The sequence below is a fragment of the Oncorhynchus keta genome, chromosome 23 (assembly GCF_023373465.1).
Source record: "Oncorhynchus keta strain PuntledgeMale-10-30-2019 chromosome 23, Oket_V2, whole genome shotgun sequence".
Classification (NCBI taxonomy): Eukaryota; Metazoa; Chordata; class Actinopteri; order Salmoniformes; family Salmonidae; genus Oncorhynchus; species Oncorhynchus keta.
Window position 1 is genome coordinate 47670398 of NC_068443.1, and position 19258 is coordinate 47689655.

The 19258-nt window shown below is 43.4% G+C and overlaps 1 protein-coding gene, 1 long non-coding RNA gene and 1 pseudogene across 4 annotated transcripts in view; 1 reads left to right on the top strand and 2 right to left on the bottom strand.

Moving 5' to 3' along the window:
* Positions 1 to 1232: 1232 nt before the first annotated feature.
* On the bottom strand, positions 1233 to 1991 carry LOC118401642 (E3 ubiquitin-protein ligase RNF170-like; annotated as a pseudogene).
* Positions 1992 to 3937: 1946 nt separating this feature from the next.
* LOC127911077 (uncharacterized) overlaps positions 3938 to 19258 on the top strand; it is a 133985-nt gene continuing 118664 nt past the window's right edge. Inside the window, exons 1-2 of the long non-coding RNA XR_008077585.1 lie at positions 3938 to 5098; positions 5297 to 5618. This is a non-coding gene — a long non-coding RNA (uncharacterized LOC127911077). The remainder of the gene's footprint in view (positions 5099 to 5296; positions 5619 to 19258) is intronic.
* ankhb (ANKH inorganic pyrophosphate transport regulator b) overlaps positions 17123 to 19258 on the bottom strand; it is a 97589-nt gene continuing 95453 nt past the window's right edge. For all 3 annotated transcript variants that reach the window (XM_035800591.2, XM_052477343.1, XM_035800593.2), the window contains 2 exons: positions 18654 to 18753; positions 17123 to 17916 (listed from right to left, as the gene is read on the bottom strand). In XM_035800591.2, the coding sequence (XP_035656484.1) occupies positions 17800 to 17916; positions 18654 to 18753 (217 nt within the window). In that variant the 3' untranslated portion in view covers positions 17123 to 17799. The remainder of the gene's footprint in view (positions 17917 to 18653; positions 18754 to 19258) is intronic.

Consider the following 19258-nt stretch of genomic DNA (forward strand, 5'->3'; position numbering starts at 1 on the left):
ATCAAACACACAGCCATGAAATCTCCATAGACAAACATTGACAGTGGAATGGTCCGAAAAACTCAGTGACTTTCAACGTGGCACCGTCATTGGGTGCCACCTTTCCAATAAGTCAGGTCATGAAATTTCTGCTCTGATAGACATGCCCTGGTCAACGGTTTGTGCTGTTATTGTGAAGTGGGAATGTCTAGGAGCAACAATGGCTTAGCCGCGAAGTGGTAGGCCACACGAGCTCACAGAACGGGACTGCAGAGTGCTGAAGCGCGTAGTGCATAAAAATGGTTAGTCAGCACAAGAATTGTTCGTCAGGAGCTTCATGAAATGGGTTTCCATGGCCGAGCAGCTGCACGCAACCAAAAGATCACCATGCACATTGCCAAGCATCGGCTGTCGTGGTGCAAGCTCGCCAACATTGGACTCTGGAGCAGTGGAAACTCGTTCTCTGGAGTGATGAATCACGCTTCACCATCTGGCAGTCCAATGGACGAATCTGGTTTGGTGGATACCAGTAGAATTCTACCTGCACGAATGCATATTGCTAACTGTAAAGTTTGGTGGAGGAGGAAAAATGGTCTGGGGCTGTTTTACATGGTTCAGGCTCGGCCCCTTGCTGTAGCAATATTAATGCTATAGCATACAATGACATTCTACATGATTCTATGCTTCCAACTTTGTGGCAACAGTTTGGAGAATGCCTTTTCCTGTTTCACCATGACAATGCCCCCGTACACACAGCGAGGTCCATACAGAAATGGTTTGTCGAGATCGTTGTGGAAGAACTTGACCGGCCTGCACAGAGCTCTGATCCTAACCCCATTGAACACCTTTGGGATGAATTGGAACACCGACTGCGAGTCCTAATCGCGCAACATCAGTGCCCGACCTCACTAATGCTCTTGTGGCTGAATGGAAGCAATGTTCCAACATCTAGTGGAAAGCCTTCCCAGAAGAGTGGAGGCTGGTATAGCAGCAATGGGGGACCAACTCCATATTAATACCCATGATTTTGGAATGAGATTAACAACAAGCAGGTGTCCACATTTGTTCATGTAGTGTATGTTCCTTTTTCAGGTCCAGCCATAGTCCCCACAGGCAATACAAAAGACTGTTATCTGGGCCCCATGGAAGTCCAAAGCAATAGAAAAAGAGCACTGACCCTCACAGTGTCTTTGACCTGACATGATATAAAGAGGTATGGGATTGATTGCATACTCCTGCCCCGTGGCTGTTCATCAACCTGCCAGTCTCTGACTCATCACTTTGTGGTACATGATGAAGATGAAGAGGAGCAAGATGACAAAGGAGTCGTCCATGAAGCCTAGCAGGCTGAACAAGGCCTTGGGGATGAAGTCCAGCAGGGAGGCCCCACCAGACACAGGATATGAATACAGAACATCCAGAAGGGGCCGCTCACGGAGAACATCTCCCCGAAGGCGTGGCGCAGCAGAGTGGGGACGTCCCACAGGCAATCCATGAGCGATCTGGGCTGGCCAGAGAATCACCGGTTGTAGTCGTTGAGATCCTACAAGATGAGTATTGGCTCAGCTTACCCATCCTGGACCTGCTGCAGTGAGGCGTGGTCTTGGAAGAGCAGGAAAAGCAATGTAGCCATTTGTCTACAGATGGGACAGTTAATAGCACCAAGCCAAGTCCCAGACCTCCCATATGCAACTATACAGGAACCACAGAAGAGGTGGCCACAGTTGGTTTCTACCGGCAGTGCAGGCTAATGTAAGCACACTGGACAGGACATATCAGTGTAGTAATGCGACCTGGGCTTGTCGGGAGCAGCTTCAGCAAACCCCCGAACCGCGTACATGTGCTTCTGGGTCTCTGGGTATAGGTTTTGTTGATAATCTCTGCAGAGCAGTGTAAGTCAGTAACGTGACACTCAGAACTACCACAATCAGGACTGGGTTGCTCACCCCTTCTATTAATTCATTTTCATCTTGTAGTAAATAGTACACATCCCCACACGGGTTTTCATCCATTACACCCACTCATATCCTGCACTCCATGTCCATTGGAATTATGGTCGTTTGAGAGGGAGAGCTTGTAAATCACAGAACCCATCCACAGTCATGCAAAATGGATTGCAGAATCCCGGATGAGGGTTGTCCGAGTAGAATCCCATTAGGTGCTCCCTTCTCCCAGAGTAACCTGGGTAACCAATTTTAATGAATGTCAGTCTTTCTGCTTCAGTTTAATAAGATTGAATCTAATAGACATTTATTTCATATCAATTTAATTAAATAATTTTAGAATTGTGTACAATTATTTAAATCTTGTGTTGAAATGTATAGACAGTTGGGAAAATTGTAAGTAACGTCTGATTCCAACTCACACTCTCAAACATGTAGATTCCCTGAACGCAGCTCACTTTCCAGCTCACACTCTCAAACACATAGGTCCCCTGAACGCAGCTCACTCTCCAGATCCCACTCACCTGAATTCTGATCACACACTATTTAGTTCAGTTCTTTGCACCCCATCATTGTGAAGTATTGTTTTTCTTTCAGACACACTTTCAGAGCTCTGTTTTTCCCGTAATTTACTCCTTCCCTGTATGATAGTTTTTGCCTGCTCACTAACTACGCCGTTTGCCTATTCCCTGCCTGTACTTTCCCTGCCTGTATTTCCTATTATCAACCTATTGCCTGATCTCACGGATAACGTTACTATGCTTTTCCCTGCCTGTACTGTTGTATTTTGGACCCCCTGTGTATGACCTTCTGCCTGTCCCTGGACCCAGCTACCTGCCCCTGGACCCAGCTACCTGCTTCCTCCTGTGTATGACCTTCTGCCTGCCCCTGGACCCAGCTACCTGCCTCCTCCTGTGTATGACCTTCTGCCTGTCCCTGGACCCAGCTACCTGCCTCCTCCTGTGTATGACCTTCTGCCTGCCCCTGGACCCAGCCACCTGCCTCCTCCTGTGGTCCTTTACAATAAACACCTGCTTCGCCCTACACTTCAAACCAGCTCTCTGTCTCCCATCGTGTTCATTACACGGTGTAGGTTAGAAGAGCATAGCTTCCCCCACTGATCCGTTTCTGGGATGATGAAGAAAGCGAAATAATGAACAACACTACATTTCATAATGGTGGGAGCAAGTTTGGCAGACAAATATTTCATCTCAGTATTACTGCTCCCAACTTACATGATCGATACAGCTGAAAAGGAGGCAAGGAGATATGATTCAAGAAAAGATTAATTGAGTTTGCATGTCCTTTCTCTCCCTCTCTTCCAATTACTTCTCCCTTCCTTAGCTGGTGTTGAGGTTCACTGTGAATAACATTTGAATGACATTGTGGGAAACATGGATGATTATACACACGGAAACACAAAAATAACGGCCGTCATTTTGTCTCACAGGCTTACATGCAAAGCAAGCCAGCAGCTAGACTGGCTTCATTCAGTAAGTTTTTCACCGGTTATATACGCTGCAAACCTCTGCACTACTGCATGATTATTCGAAACACAAGTAAGACATAGCACATCTTATTGATTCATCTAACTAAATTTGACCTTCTGATTATGTCGGAGCACTAGATCTGTTGATCGCTGGAGTCAGGTAGGAGATGTGTATAAAGGCCTTCTTTCTCTACTTCTTTGGTTTTTAAATGGCAGTTGGCAATGCGGAAAGGCTTTCAAAGGCTCAGAAAAATACATGGCATTTTCTTTTCTTCATTGAGGTTTATTGGCAGACTACAACCTATAAGGTGTGTTTCCCCCACCTACTGTACAGGGTAGTTCGTGGGACTAAAATAAGAAAAAAGAAGGGGCGTCAGGGAACGCCCCATTGTCAGGAAATGCCCCCTTGTCAGACCCTTCTCGCCCCCTTGGGCTGAGTTCTCACTTTTGACCAATGGTAGCATGCAATCAAAAAGTGTGTACTGTACGGTAGCAGCCAGTTCAACCCCCAAAATGTTGGTAACAACACACTAGAAACGGACTGAAAAGCTAACTGTGAGGTAGCTAAATGCTTCTTATTTCAGAAGTGCATATCCCAATTTTTAAAGAAAGTGTAGAAGAATAAAAAATATGCTATCATATAGCTAACCAGCTAACATTGTACTACGGATTAATAGTTATCAGTTTCTTTATTGTATTAACTAATTTACATAGCTAAGCGAGCTATTTTTCCTGTGTAAGGACTAGAGAATGTGGTGTCAGGAAAATAACCTCACACTCAACGTCAACAAAACTAAGGAGATGATTGTGGACTTCAGGAAACAGCAGAGGGAACACCCCCCTATCCACATCGATGGAACAGTAGTGGAGAGGGTAGTAAGTTTTAAGTTCCTCGGCGTACACATCACAGACAAACTGAATTTGTCTAGTTATTTTAGCCACATAAAAAGACACCAACCGTTTGTACTCTGGTTTTCAGAACACTCTCGTCTGAGTGTGCCAAAGTAACTGCTGAATTTACAAACGTTGAATATGGATGGTGTCAGTAAAAAAAAAAAAGAGGAATTAAATTGTTGCCAGCAGTACAGTTTCTGCTCCGAGAGCGACACGTTTTGAATTTACGAACAGAAAATCTGTTCGGTTGCCGTCATCAACGCTTTGGATAACATAACAGCCTAACCAGCTCGGCTAGGGTGAGTAATGTTGAGTGAGCTGTTCTGTCATTTGTGTCTGGAAGTAGCTAGCAAGCTAATGTTAGTACAGAATGGTCTGATCAACCTTTAAAGAGATGAAATCCTAAATCCTAAGAGGGTGTGAACAATGCTGAATGGGTGTAGACAAAAAGGGCTCTCCAGTAGTAGTGCCGAAAGGACATTTTTTCAGAAGTGAGTTTACAAGTTTATCAACTTTCTAAGCAGAATGACTTTCCCATTGTTCCTCAACTGTAGTGTATGATATACCATTTTGTAGCTCTGAGTCTCTACTTTCAGCCAATGGAAAAAAAACACAAAATGTTTTGCTACATAAGACGGTCGGTCGGTCACATATGTGTATTGCTGTTGTCGTTTTGGTTGGTCTTGTTTTTGTCTTTGCTTCACTAACGGATCTCACCAGATTGGGTCTGCTGTATGGTCGGGGTGTCTCCCTAAGGATTGTCCCTCTAACTCCCTGACCCGGTATCTCTGCGGTGAGGTCACCAGATACGTAATAGGGGAGTATTAAAAAAAAAAAAAAAAAAAAACGTCTAGTTATTCTCGTAGACATTTGTTTTAGAAATTGTATTAAGAATGTTGGTAGTAGTAATACTTTTTTTTACAGTAAATCATTTGTCTGGATTTCCTGAATCAGAAATGTCCTAAACTGTTCTGGTCTGTCCTCTCTCAAGGTTATGGTGATGGTGTCGAGATGGAAGGAATAATTCGACCAAGAACAGTGTGAACCTCAACCTCCCCCCTAACTGGCTGAAGTAATTGTGAAAATGGCGTTCGCTACGGCCCTGTCCTGCACCACTTCTACTGTGAGACCCGAGTCCGAGTCAGCAACCCGTACACAGCATCCAGTCAAAGCTATCAACTGCCTTTTCTCTCAGGAGTGCGACATGAGTCCACGTGAAGTGAGCATGGAGAGAGATCCCATCCAAACTTGCTGGTGCATTGGTAGGAAAATGGACAAAACATAATGGACTGTAAAGGACAGTGGTGGCTCAGGTGAGACATTATCTAGGGTCACCCACTTTGAACATATGATCATATTACTCCAGTGCTAGCCTCTCTACACTGGCTTCCTGTCAAAGCAAGGGCTGATTTCAAGGTTTTACTGCTAACCTACAAAGCATTACATGGGCTTGCTCCTACCTACCTCTCTGATTTGGTCCTGCCGTACATACCTACACGTACGCTACGGTCACAAGACGCAGGCCTCCTAATTGTCCCTAGAATTTCTAAGCAAACAGCTGGAGGCAGGGCTTTCTCCTATAGAGCTCCATTTTTATGGAACGGTCTGCCTACCCATGTCAGAGACGCAAACTCGGTCTCAACCTTTAAGTCTTTACTGAAGACTCATCTCTTCAGTGGGTCATATGATTGAGTGTAGTCTGGCCCAGGAGTGGGAAGGTGAACGGAAAGGCTCTGGAGCAACGAACCGCCCTTGCTGTCTCTGCCTGGCCGGTTCCCCTCTTTCCACTGGGATTCTCTGCCTCTAACCCTGTTACGGGGCTGAGTCACTGGCTTGCTGGGGCTCTCTCGTGCCGTCCCTGGGGGGGTGCGTCACCTGGGTGGGTTGATTCACTGTTGTGGTCGGCCTGGCTGGGTTGCCCCCCTTGGGTTGTACCGTGGCGGAGATCTTTGTGGGCTATACTCGGCCTTGTCTCAGGATGGTAAGTTGGTGGTTGAAGATATCCCTCTAGTGGTGTGGGGGATGTGCTTTGGCAAAGTGGGTGGGGTTATATCCTTCCTGTTTGGCCCTGTCCGGGGTGTCCTCGGATGGGGCCACAGTGTCTCCTGACCCCTCCTGTCTCAGCCTCCAGTATTTATGCTGCAGTAGTTTATGTGTCGGGGCTAGGGTCAGTTTGTTATATCTGGAGTACTTCTCCTGTCCTATTCGGTGTCCTGTGTGAATCTAAGTGTGCGTTCTCTAATTCTCTCCTTCTCTCTTTCTTTCTCTCTCTCGGAGGACCTGAGCCCTAGGACCATGTCCCAGGACTACCTGACATGAGGACTCCTTGCTGTCCCCAGTCCACCTGGCCATGCTCCTGCTCCAGTTTCAACTGACCTGAGCCCTAGGACCGTGCCCCAGGACTACCTGACATGAAGGCTCCTTGCTGTCCCCAGTCCACCTGACTGTGCTGCTGCTCCAGTTTCAACTGTTCTGCCTTATTATTATTCGACCATGCTGGTCATTTATGAACATTTGAACATCTTGGTCATGTTCTGTTATAATCTCTACCCGGCACAGCCAGAAGAGGACTGGCCACCCCACATAGCCCGGTTCCTCTCTAGGTTTCTTCCTAGGTTTTGGCCTTTCTAGGGAGTTTTTCCTAGCCACCGTGCTTTTACACCTGCATTGTTTGCTGTTTGGGGTTTTAGGCTGGGTTTCTGTACAGCACTTTGAGATATCAGCTGATGTACGAAGGGCTATATAAATACATTTGATTTGATTTGATTTGATTTGATTAACCCCGAACTGAAACACTATCTGAAGAAGAACATGAAATGCCAGGAATGGAAGAATGAATGCGGTGAAGGGGAGTGGTCAACTGTGCCTGTAATTTTTTTAGGCTCATCCAAAATTGTTTATTTGGGGTATCAGGTTGATTGTGGATGTAACGGTTCTCTTGTGGTGAAGGAGAGTCGGACCAAAATGCAGCGTGTAGATTGCGATCCATGTTTAATAAACAAATGTAAAACACGAATCAATTACAAACACTACAAAACAAAGAACGTAACAAAAACTGAACCAGCCTATACTAGTGTAAACTAACACAGGAACAAGGACACTAAGGACAATCACCCACAAAACACACAAAGAATATGGCTACCTAAATATGGTTCCCAATCAGAGACAACGATAAACACCTGCCTCTGATTGAGAACCACTCCAGACAGCCATAGACTTAACTAGAACACCCCACTAAGCTACAATCCCAATACCAACACACCACATACAAAAACCCATGTCACACCCTGGCCTGACCAAATAAATGAAGATAAACACAAAATACTTCGACCAGGGCGTGACAGTGGAGGTCTGCACACTGCGAAATGTATAGTAATTTAGACTAAGAATGTATTGAGATACCAATCTGTCATTTACCACAAGTGATGAGAATAGTTAATGCTGGAAATATAAGATGAATATACGGTTTGTAAATGTACATTCTAACTGTGATAGTGTGTGCTAAGTTGAGGGTTTTGAATTTGAGTGATAGACTCAACGTGAAGCACTAAGGACTGTCATTTGAAATGTAGGTTGTATAACCACGATCGGGACATTGTTATCAGGATACAATAGTGTGTAATTTGTCATATGCTGTTTTTTATTTAAAGATTGTCCATAGTTATATGCTAATATTTTTACTGATACAAAGTTGTCTTGTGTGACTTGTCTCCCGTGTCTATGATCGGCAGGAATGTAGGTATGTGGGAGTTGCAGTGAGAAACAGAGACTGGTAGAGATATCAGCTATCTTGATCTGCACAGAAGAGCTAAATTACATTTTACAACTCTGTTCCCAGGCCCTGCACATCTGCTAACTGACACAGATAAGAGGATGTACTTTCTATAAAAGGAGAGAGCCAACTCTTGTTCGTTGGTCTTTCAGCATTGAACTAATTGAATGAAGTTAATTGCTCAATTGTTGCACATCTTATAATAAGGTATTATTGGAAGAATTTACAGTCCCTCTCATCCTTAGAATTTCACGTCACACTATCTAGACAAACTTCCTGCAACCAACATTCCTCTCTCCAAAATGAGTAAAGCACTTAAGAATAGCTGTGTTGAGGCTGGATTGGTGGATATCTGGCTCCATGAGCATCCTAGGGAGAAGGACTTAACATTTTATTCTAACCCACACAACACTTATTCTAGAAATGACTACTTTTCACATACAAATCTGAGGCTCATAGCGTAACTAAGTGCAACATACAACCCATCACTCTGTCTGACCATGGACCAGTGAGTTGCCAATGGGACATAGGTAATCAAATAATGTCTAAAAGATCGCTCGTGAACATTAGATTACTGAATGATATAGAATTTACTCAAGGTCAAGAGCATGGATTTTGGAGCCCAGAGTGGACCAACTTAAACGTCATTATATGTTTGACATCTTAAATGATCGTGCCCCAGGTTATATTTTTCATATTGATGGGGTCAGCACAGTTACAATACCAGAGTGAGTGTTATGTCTTGTAAAATCCCAAGAGTAAACAGTACTGCGAGGGGCACCTTTTCCTATACAGGCATTTGTCTATGGAATAGACTGCAGCGATCGGTTAGCTGCTCAGATAGCAGATGTTTGAAGTTGGTGAGGGAGATAAAAGTCTCCAACTTCAGCGATTTTTGCAATTTGTTCCAGTCACAGGCAGCAGAGTACTGGAACGAAAGGCGGCCGAATGAGGTGTTGGCTTTAAGGATGATCAGTGAGATACACCTGCTGGAGCGCGTACTACGGATGGTGGTGACTGTCTGATTGTCTGATTCAACGAGCTCTCCTACAGGCACTGAGCCTTCATCTGGCTCAGGGAAACCCTATCCTTGCACCCCCACCGCCTGCTCTTCAGATTGCAAATAAAAGCAGCCAAATGTTTTCATTTGGACAGGGTTGTCTAAGTAAGAGAAACCACAGTAATTGAGTAATTAAGTGTGAAATTCAAAACATTGCATATTCTTTTTTGTTGTTGATGCAACAGCATACTAATCAGATTTGATTTATATATACAACTGTCCTGTAGGCCTGTAGCCTACCTTAGCCGTCCTCACGCTCTCTCACAACTTGGATATAACGTTTGTGCTGCGTAAAACCAGTCTATTAATGCAAAATAATACAACCAGTCCACTGTCAAAACAATAGCTTTCTAGGGATTGTTTTATTATGCAGACAATGCAATCTAGCCTACTATATATAGCTATAGTGCCTTCAGGAAGTATTCACACCCCTTGACTTTTTCCACATTTTGTTGAGCTACAGCCTGCATTTAAAATGGATTCAATTGAGGTGTTGTGTCACTGACCTACAAATAACCCATAATGTCAAAGTGGAATTATGTTTTTAGAAATGTTTACAAATAAATACAACATTAAAAGCTGAAATGTCTTGAGTCAATAAGTATTCAACCCCTTTGTTATGGCGAGCCTAAATAAATTCAGGAGTAAACATCTGCTTAACAAGTCACATATTAAGTTGGACTCACTCTGTGTGCAATAATAGTGTTTAACATGATTTGAATGACTACCTAATTTCTGTTCCCCACACATGCAATTATATGTAAGGTCCCTCAGACAATCAGTGAATTTCAAACACAGATTCAACCACAAAGACCAGGGAGGTTTTCCAATGCCTCACAAAGAAGGGCGCCTAATGGTAGATGGGTCAACATAAAACATCAGATGTTGAATATCACTTTAAGCATGGGGAAGTTACTAATTACACTTTGGATGGTGTATCGATACACCCAGTCACTACAAAGATGCAGGCGTCCTTCCTAACTCAGTTGTCGGAGAGGACGCTAACCGCTCAGGGATTTCCCCATGAGGCCAATGGTGACTTTAAAACAGTGTTTAATGGCTGTGATAGGAGAAAATCTGAGAAATGGATGAACAACATTGTAGTTACTCCACAATACTAACCTAAATGAAAGCGTGAAAAGAAGGACGCCTGTACAGAATAAAAATATTACAAAAGACACTAAAGTAAAAGTGCAAAAAATGTGGCAAAGAAATGTACTTTTGGTCCTGAATACAAGGTGTTATGTTTGGGGAAAATCCAACACAACACATCACTGGGTATCATTCTTCATATTTTCAAGCATGGTGGTGGCTGCATCATGTTATCATGTTATGGGTATGATTGTCATCGGCAAGGAATAGGGAGTTTCTTTTAGGATAAATATAATTTAAATATAGCTAAGCACAGGCAAAATCCTAAAGGGAAACCTGTTGCAGTCTGCTTCCAACAGACACTGGGAGATGAATTCACCATTCAGCAGGACAATACCCGAAAACACAAGGCCAAATATATACTGGAGTTGCTTACCAAGACGACATTGAATGTTCCTGCATGGTCTAGATACAGTGTTGACTTAAATCGGCTTGAAAATCTAAGGCAAGACTTGAAAATGGCTGTCTAGCAATGATCAACAACCAACTTCACAGAGCTTGAAAACACTTTTTTAAGAATAATGTGCAAATGTGACCAACCGGCTCAAATCGTTCTTATGTAGAAAAATTTGAAATTGTTTTTTTTTACATTGGATAAAAGTAGAGACTTGGTATATCATATACTGCATTTTTCGAGGAACAATGGGAAAGTAATTCTGCTTTGAAAGTTTACAAACTTGTAAAATCCCTTATAAGAAAATGCCTTTGAATATTTTGGTACCTACTGGATAGCGCTCCTTTGTCTACACCCGTTCAGCATTGTTCACACCCTCTTAAGCCTTAGCCCCACCCATCTCGTTAAGGATTCATATGTGAGGTCAAAAGGAAAAATTCCAGATAAACAGAAAGTATCCAGAGAAAAATATTAGATGATGCTTACCCGACACACTTGTCTAAATTGATGGGTCATGTGAAAGAAATGCTATAACCCCCAGTTTAATTTCTTTTACCTTTAATTAACCAGGTAGGCTAGTTGAGAACAAGTTCCCATTTGCAACTGCGACCTGACCAAGATAAAGCAAAGCAGTGTGACACAGACAACAACACAGAGTAACACATGGAGTAAACAATAAACAAGCCAATAACACAAACAAGTCAATGACACAGTAGAGAAAAGAAAGTCTATATACAGTGCATGCAAAAAGCATGAGGAGGTAGGCAATAAATAGGCCATAGGAGTGAATAGTTACAATTTAGCAGATTAACACTGGAGTGATAAATTTTGCAGATGATGATGTGCAAGTAGAGATACTGGTGTGCAAAAGAGCAGAAAAGTAAATGAAATAAAAACAGTATGGGGATGAGGTTAGTAGATTGGGTGGGCTATATACCGATGGACTATGTACAGCTGCTGTGATCGGTTAACTGCTCAGATAGTTGATGTTTAAAGTTGGTGAGAGAAATAAAAGTCTCCAACTTCAGCGATTTTTGCAATTCATTCCAGTCACTGGCAGCAGAGAACTGGAAGGAAAGGCGGCCAAATGAGGTGTTGGCTTTGGGGATGATCAGTGACATATACCTGCTGGAATGTGTGCTACGGGTGGGTGTTGTTATTGTGACCAGTGAACTAAGATAAGGTGGAGCTTTACCTAGCATAGACTTATAGATGACCTGGAGACAGTGGGTCTGGCGACGAATATGTAGCGAGGGCCAGCCGACTAGAGCATACAGGTCGCAGTGATGGGTGGTATAAGGTGATTTGGTAACAAAAAGGATGGCACTGTGATAGACTGCATCCAGTTTGCTGAGTAGAGCGTTGGAAGCTATTTTGTAGATTAGATCGCCGAAGTCGAGAATCGGTAGGATAGTCAGTTTTACTATGGTAAGTTTGGCGACGTGAGTGAAGGAGGCTTTGTTGTGAAATAGAAAGACAATTCTAGATTTGATTTTGGATTGGAGATGTTTAATATGAGTCTGGAAGGAGAGTTTACAGTCTAGCCAGACACCTAGGTATTTATAGTTGTCCACATATTCTAGGTCGGAACCGTCCAGGGTGGTGATGCTAGTCAGGCGGGTGGGTACGGGCAGCGAACGGTTGAAAAGCATGCATTAGGTTTTACTAGCGTTTAAGAGCAGTTGGAGGCCACGGAAGGAGTGTTGTATGGCATTGAAGTTCGTTTGGAGGTTAGTTAGCACAGTGTCCAAGGAAGAGCCAGAAGTATACAGACTGGTGTCGTCTGCGTAGAGGTGGATCAGGGACTCGCCCGCAGCAAGAGCGACATCATTGAGATATACAGAGAAAAGAGTCGGCCCGAGAATTGAACCCTGTGGTACCCCCAAAGAGACTGCCAGCGGTGCGGACAACATGCCCTCCGATTTGACACACTGAACTCTGTCTGCAAACTAGTTGGTGAACCAGGCCAGGCAGTCGTCAGAAAAACCAAGGCTATTGAGTCTGCCGATAAGAATACGGTGATTGACAGAGTCGAAAGCCTTGGCCAGGTCGATGAAGACGACTGCACAGTACTGTCTTTTATCGATGGCGGTTTTGATATTGTTTAGTACCTTGAGCGTGGCTGAGGTGCACCCGATACATCCCAAGTAGCAAAAAAAAGGTTATAGTAGTCAGCACCTCACCTCCTAACTCCACAAATTTAGGATTGGATCCAAAAATAATTGCTTCAGTTTTCCCTAAGTGCAGAGATAGCTTAGTGCAGAGATGGCTTCCTCCCATCTATGGGAGCAGCTGCTGAATCCTGGTCCCGACTGAATCTGAACGGTCCACAGCGACAATAGCAGAAGGCTCCAGAGCATTGAAGCTGTAAAACAGGAAAAATAAACAATACATTACAACCTTGTACAACATCAATTCACCTCCCAAGTTTAGATAAGAAGAATAACCTCATGCAATGCAATGAAAATGATATTCACCTGAAGTGCTGGTACTGTTTGAACTGTGGCTGCGGCCTGAAGTACGGAGTCAGGTGTTGTTGCCAGCCATAGCTTTCCACCAGCACTGTACCCTCCTCTAGTCCAACCAGCTGTGGAATGTTGACCGCTGTCACAATGCTGTCCTTCACATGATGACTGCTCTGCTGCCTTTGCTGGATGACATGCCTTCATCAATCAAGTAGTTGACTTGGTGTGGTTTTCCTTCACAGCAGACACCAAACAAGGCACACTTGCGAGGAGTTAAAAAGTAGATGGGACCTGGCTGTATAGGGTCAGAAGGATAGTGCACCTGCAAACAACACAAGATAAATTACAATTAATTGTCTCACCCCTGTCAGTCTGTTGTTACACATATATAGCTGTTGCTTAAGTAGGCCTCCACCTGCGCTGGTATTATATCAGTCGAGGACGAGGTGGTAGCTTTGCTGATCTGCTGATCTTCAGTAATTTGTTACGGGCTTGATCAGATTAAGTTTATTTGCTGCGTTTTTGTGCACCACTTGGTCTTGCCTTTTGTTTATCCATCTCAAACAACACACTCACTTTCCATCCGATTCACCTAACTTTTTTGAACTTGAATTAGGTGAGGAGGCCGAGGCAGGTTGCTGTTGGCACCGCTGAGAAATAAGCAAATTAGATACATTTTGTCTGTCTGACTCACCTACTACTACCTATGTAAACTCAGCAAAAAAAGAAACATCCTCTCACTGTCAACTGCATTTATTTTCAGCAAACTTACCGTGTGTAAATATTTGTATGAACATAACAAGATTAACAATTGAGACATAAACTGAACAAGTTCCACAGACATGTGACTACCAGAAATTGAATAATGTGTCCCTGAACAAAGGGCGGGTCAAAATAAAAAGTAACAGTCAGTATCTGGTGTGGCCACCAGCTGCATTAAGTACTGCAGTGCATCTCCTCCTCATGGACTGCACCAGATTTGCCAGTTCTTGCTGTGAGATGTTACACCACTCTTCCACCAAGGCACCTGCAAGTTTCTGGACATTTCTGGGGGGAATGGCCCTAGCCCTCATCCTCCGATCCAACAGGTCCCAGACGTGCTCAATGGGATTGAGATCCGGGTTCTTCGCTGGCCATGGCAGAACACTGACATTCCTGTCTTGCAGGAAATCACTCACAGAACGAGCAGTATGGCTGGTGGCATTGTCATGCTGGGGGGTCATGTCAGGATGAGCCTGCAGGAAGGGTACCACATGAGGGAGGAGGATGTCTTCCCTGTAACGCACAGCGCTGAGATTGCCTGCAATGACAACAAGCTCAGTCCGATGATGCTGTGACACATCGCCCCAGACCATGACGGACCCCTCACCTCTAAATCGATCCTGCTCCAGAGTACAGGCCTCGATGTAACGCTCATTCCTTCAACGATAAATGCAAATCCGATCATCACCCCTGGTGAGACAAAACCGTGACTTGTCAGTAAAGAGCACTTTTTGTCAGTCCTGTCTAGTCCAGGACGGTGGGTTTGTGCCCATAGGCGACGTTGTTGCCGGTGCTGTCTGGTGAGGACCTGCCTTACAACAGGCCTACAAGCCCTCAGTCCAGCTTCTCTCAGCCTATTGCGGACAGTCTGAGCACTGATGGAGGGATTGTGGATTCCTGGTGTAACTCGGGCAGTTGTTGTTTCCATCCTGTACCTGTCCTGCAGGTGTGATGTTCGGATGTACCGATCCTGTGCAGGTGTTGCTACACATGGTCTGCCACTGCGAGGATGATCAGATGTCCGTCCTGTCTCCCTGTAGCGCTGTCTTAGGTGTCTCACAGTACGGATATTGCAATTCATTGCCCTGGCCACATCTGCAGTACTCATGCATCCTTGCAGCATGTCTATGGCACGTTCACACAGATGAGCAGGGACCCTGGGCATATTTCTTTTGGTGTTTTTCAGAGTCAGTAGAAAGGCTTATTTAGTGTCCTAAGTTTTCATAACTGTGCCTTAATTGCCCACCATCTGTAAGCTGTCAGTGTCTTAACGACCGTTCCGACAGATGCATGTTCATTAATTGTTTATGGTTCATTGAACAAGCATGGGAAACAGTGTTTAAACCCTTTTCAATGAAGAATTATTATTATTTGAATTTTTACGAATTATCTTTGAAAGACAGGGTCCTGAAAATGTTTCTTTTTTTGCTGAGTTGAGATTGGATAACATGGACTTTGCTATTGAGGGCTTCCAACATTTTAATGTGGTCAACTGGGTGGGGATGCCAATGGAAGCAATCAGCCAATACTTAGAGCACTGTCTTCTTCAAATTGGTTTGCGTATGTTTCGTAAATGTCTTTAAGTGTCTATATCACCGCCATCTAGTGGCGAAAATAAATAAATTACACACAAAATTTAGTTCAGGACTCCAGCACTGCAGGTGGCGGTACATCAAAGCAATTAGGTTTACGCTTTTTCCAAACACAAAAGAATAAGACAATTGACTGCTTTAAATGGAGATAGCATGGGCAGCGCCATTGAGGCTGTCACAGATGCCATAATGGCAAAAATGTGTCCTCTATCTAACTCTATGGTGGAGATTGTCTAAGGCTCTGGGATAGATTGGTGGAGATTGACTGACTCTGGTCTTGTTTAAATGGAGAATGACTCTAAAGGAGAAAACTCAGCAGATTGATTGTTGGTCTGCACAGTAAGGGGCTTTTGGTTCGCCATTCGCTTGCTGTCGGCGCGGTGTGTTATAGCGACTGACGGAAGTCATTTTTGCTTGCTTCTAAATGTAGAATCGGTTTGCAAATTATGACCGGCCGTCTGTGCAAGAGGTGCCCCCGGCCGGCAGACGGTCGACAATCCTACCGGTCTGTCTGTGACCTAATAGATTGGTGCAGAATGACTGACTGATAGATTGGTGGAGAATGATTGACTAACTCTCACCATGATATATTAGAGGAGAGCACAGGAGGCTGCTGAGGGGAGGACAGCTCATAATACTGTCTGGAATGAAGGGAATGGGATGGCATCAAATTAGTTGGATACCATTCCATTTTTCTGTTCCAGCTATTACCATAAGCCCGTCTTCCCCAATTAAGGTGCCACCAACCTCCTGTGATGGAGAGTGACTCTAGTGTCTCCTGACACCTCAGATAATCTATCTCCAGTTACCGACCACACAAAAAAAAAAGTCAGGTAAAATAAACCAAAATACCAAACAGTGGAATCTAGTAGCCTGTGGTTCTGGTCTATGTGCCTCTTCTGAGCCCAAAATTAAGAAAATCTTTTCAACATTTCTAGGACGCAAATCCCCGAGTTGATGTTTCACAGTATTATAATATAGATTACTTATAAGACTTGTTTGCAATAGCTTCCTATCTAAATGAGGTACAGATCCAAAACCGACTGCAGTGGTCTTATTATCATATATATCTTATCCATGCTACGGCAATTCAGTCACAAAAGTGTGGATGTCCTTGGGTAAGAAAGGAACTTTTGAATGCCTAGCTAAAAATGTTTAGCAGCCACTGAATGTAAGGGGACAAAATACTAGCCTACAGTAAAAACACTCTCAGAGGGAAATGAAACAACAGAATCACCCTGTTTGTAGAATAGATCTGTCCCTTTGATAGAAAACAATAAGAGAAGTCATATTTGCTCTTGTTACACTGGACAGGGCTTTTAGCGGTCATATTTTGAAATACAGAAGGCCCCATGAGTTGGTAAGACTTCGCTATTCACTACAATCTATAGAAAACGTACAGAAGCTTCAGACACTTTTAAATACTTGTGCATCATCGGCAACGGAGAGTTCATAATACAGAATGGGTGTGGGGGAGGAGGTCAACAACGACACCACCACACGGTAGGTATCATGGAGTTACATCCTGAGATCAAACAGAATACTACAACAGACATGATATAAAAACAAGAAACAACTGTTGTCAAGTCAACCCCCCCCAACCCACCATTTCAGTTAACATCACTTATACAGAAATTGACGATGTTTTCTTACATCAACAACATTATAATATAAATGTTTTATAATGGCACCAAACCATCACTCGCACACCAGGAAACTATTTAAAACTCCCCTTTTTCATTCTCAACTTTGATAGAATCTGTGGTTAATATATCATATATGTTATTTTATTGTTTATTATTGGGAACCATAAACTGTTCCCCAACTGGTGTACAGCCAAAATAAATAAAGTTAAAAGGTCACAACACAAAGACCTACCTCAGCCTCATTACTTATTCTACATGATTTATCTTGTACATTCAAAGTAAAACAAAATATATGTTTTCCAAGCGGTTGAAGTTGTACAGTACAGTAAACATTGTGTGTTTCCTCATAATAGCTCATAAAAGTAGAGGACGGCAGCACAGAAAAGTTTGGCGAACATATGGAGTTAAATGGGTAACATTTGCTTTGGTACAAGTTAGCATCTTTACCGTGCTTCACTGGCTTGGTAGCAATCAGATGAAACATAAAGGAGTGTTGCTTAGATACTCTCCAAACCTCATAAACTGTGTAAGGTTAAACGGGGGGTATCAACAGGCTGCCAAAAATGATTGAAAAACTGCCCCAGTAAAACAAGGGAACTCCCTTGTACTATCCCCCAGCATGTCCTTCAAGAGTCCTTCAGCATCCTTGGCTCACTCATCTTCCTCCACGATATCGTCCATTCGTCGCCGGGGCCGCACATCATTCATTGGTGCCGAGTCTTCTTCCCCTTCCCCCACCTCTTCAACTTCTGTGTCTTTCTTTTTTTTCTACATGGAGGAAAAATGTCTTTTATCACCTGAGTTATAAACACTTAAAATGTTGTATTTTTTTATTTCACGTGATAACTGATAATGATTACTTTCTTTCTTACTTGCTTCTCTTAGGAGAGTTTACAACTGGATAATTGTAGCAATAACAAGCCACATACAGTATAACATATTTGTGCTCTGTTAAATAATAGTAATATTTCCCATGCCATTAACTTTTCCAGGTTTGATGACTAATACACAAATATCATTATGAAACATCTGCATTTAAGGTCTATGTGGAGTCCTGAATCAGGTTGGGTTCCCACGGTTTACTGCAAGTGAATCGCAAAATTGCTGGTAAAGTTAATGCAGAAATCTACTATAACAATGTAAGAACATTTTCTAAATGAGCCCCTGATCCAGATTCATTCATGGTGCAACATTAGCGGATCAGGGGCTCATTTCTAAAAAGTTCTTACGTTTTTATAGTAGATTTCTGCATACGATCTTTTCTTAAAATATGTGAAAATGTGGTTTAAGTATTGTAAACACCCATAAAGTGTTAGTCACAAATAAGCAGGTTTCATTTATAAATCCCACATTTTCATGCACAATCTATATAAATGGCATATTTTCATAAATCAAATTGTTGCTATGGATATTGTTGAACACATCATTTACTATCAAATATGTGCTTACGAATGTGTTATAAATTAGGCCCCAGATCGCCATGTGGTTTATGCTGTGCATCTTACCTGTTTTCGATAGACATAGCAGGCAGCTACTGCCACCATTATCGACTCTCCAAGGAATCCGGCAAGGAGAGACCCAACTCCCAGACTGGCTCCGTGCACCCTGAAATACACATCTTACAATGTAAGCCAAGGACATGTAGGAGAGACCCAACTCCCAGACTGGCTCCGTGCACCCTGAAATACACATCTTACAATGTAAGCCAAGGACATGTAGGAGAGACCCAACTCCCAGACTGGCTCCGTGCACCCTGAAATACACATCTTACAATGTAAGCCAAGGACATGTAGGAGAGACCCAACTCCCAGACTGGCTCCGTGCACCCTGAAATACACATCTTACAATGTAAGCCAAGGACATGTAGGAGAGACCCAACTCCCAGACGGGCTCCATGCACCCTGAAATACACATCTTACAATGTAAGCCAAGGACATGTAGGAGAGACCCAACTCCCAGACTGGCTCCATGCACCCTGAAATACACATCTTACAATGTAAGCCAAGGACATGTAGGAGAGACCCAACTCCCAGACTGGCTCCATGCACCCTGAAATACACATCTTACAATGTAAGCCAAGGACATGTAGGAGAGACCCAACTCCCAGACT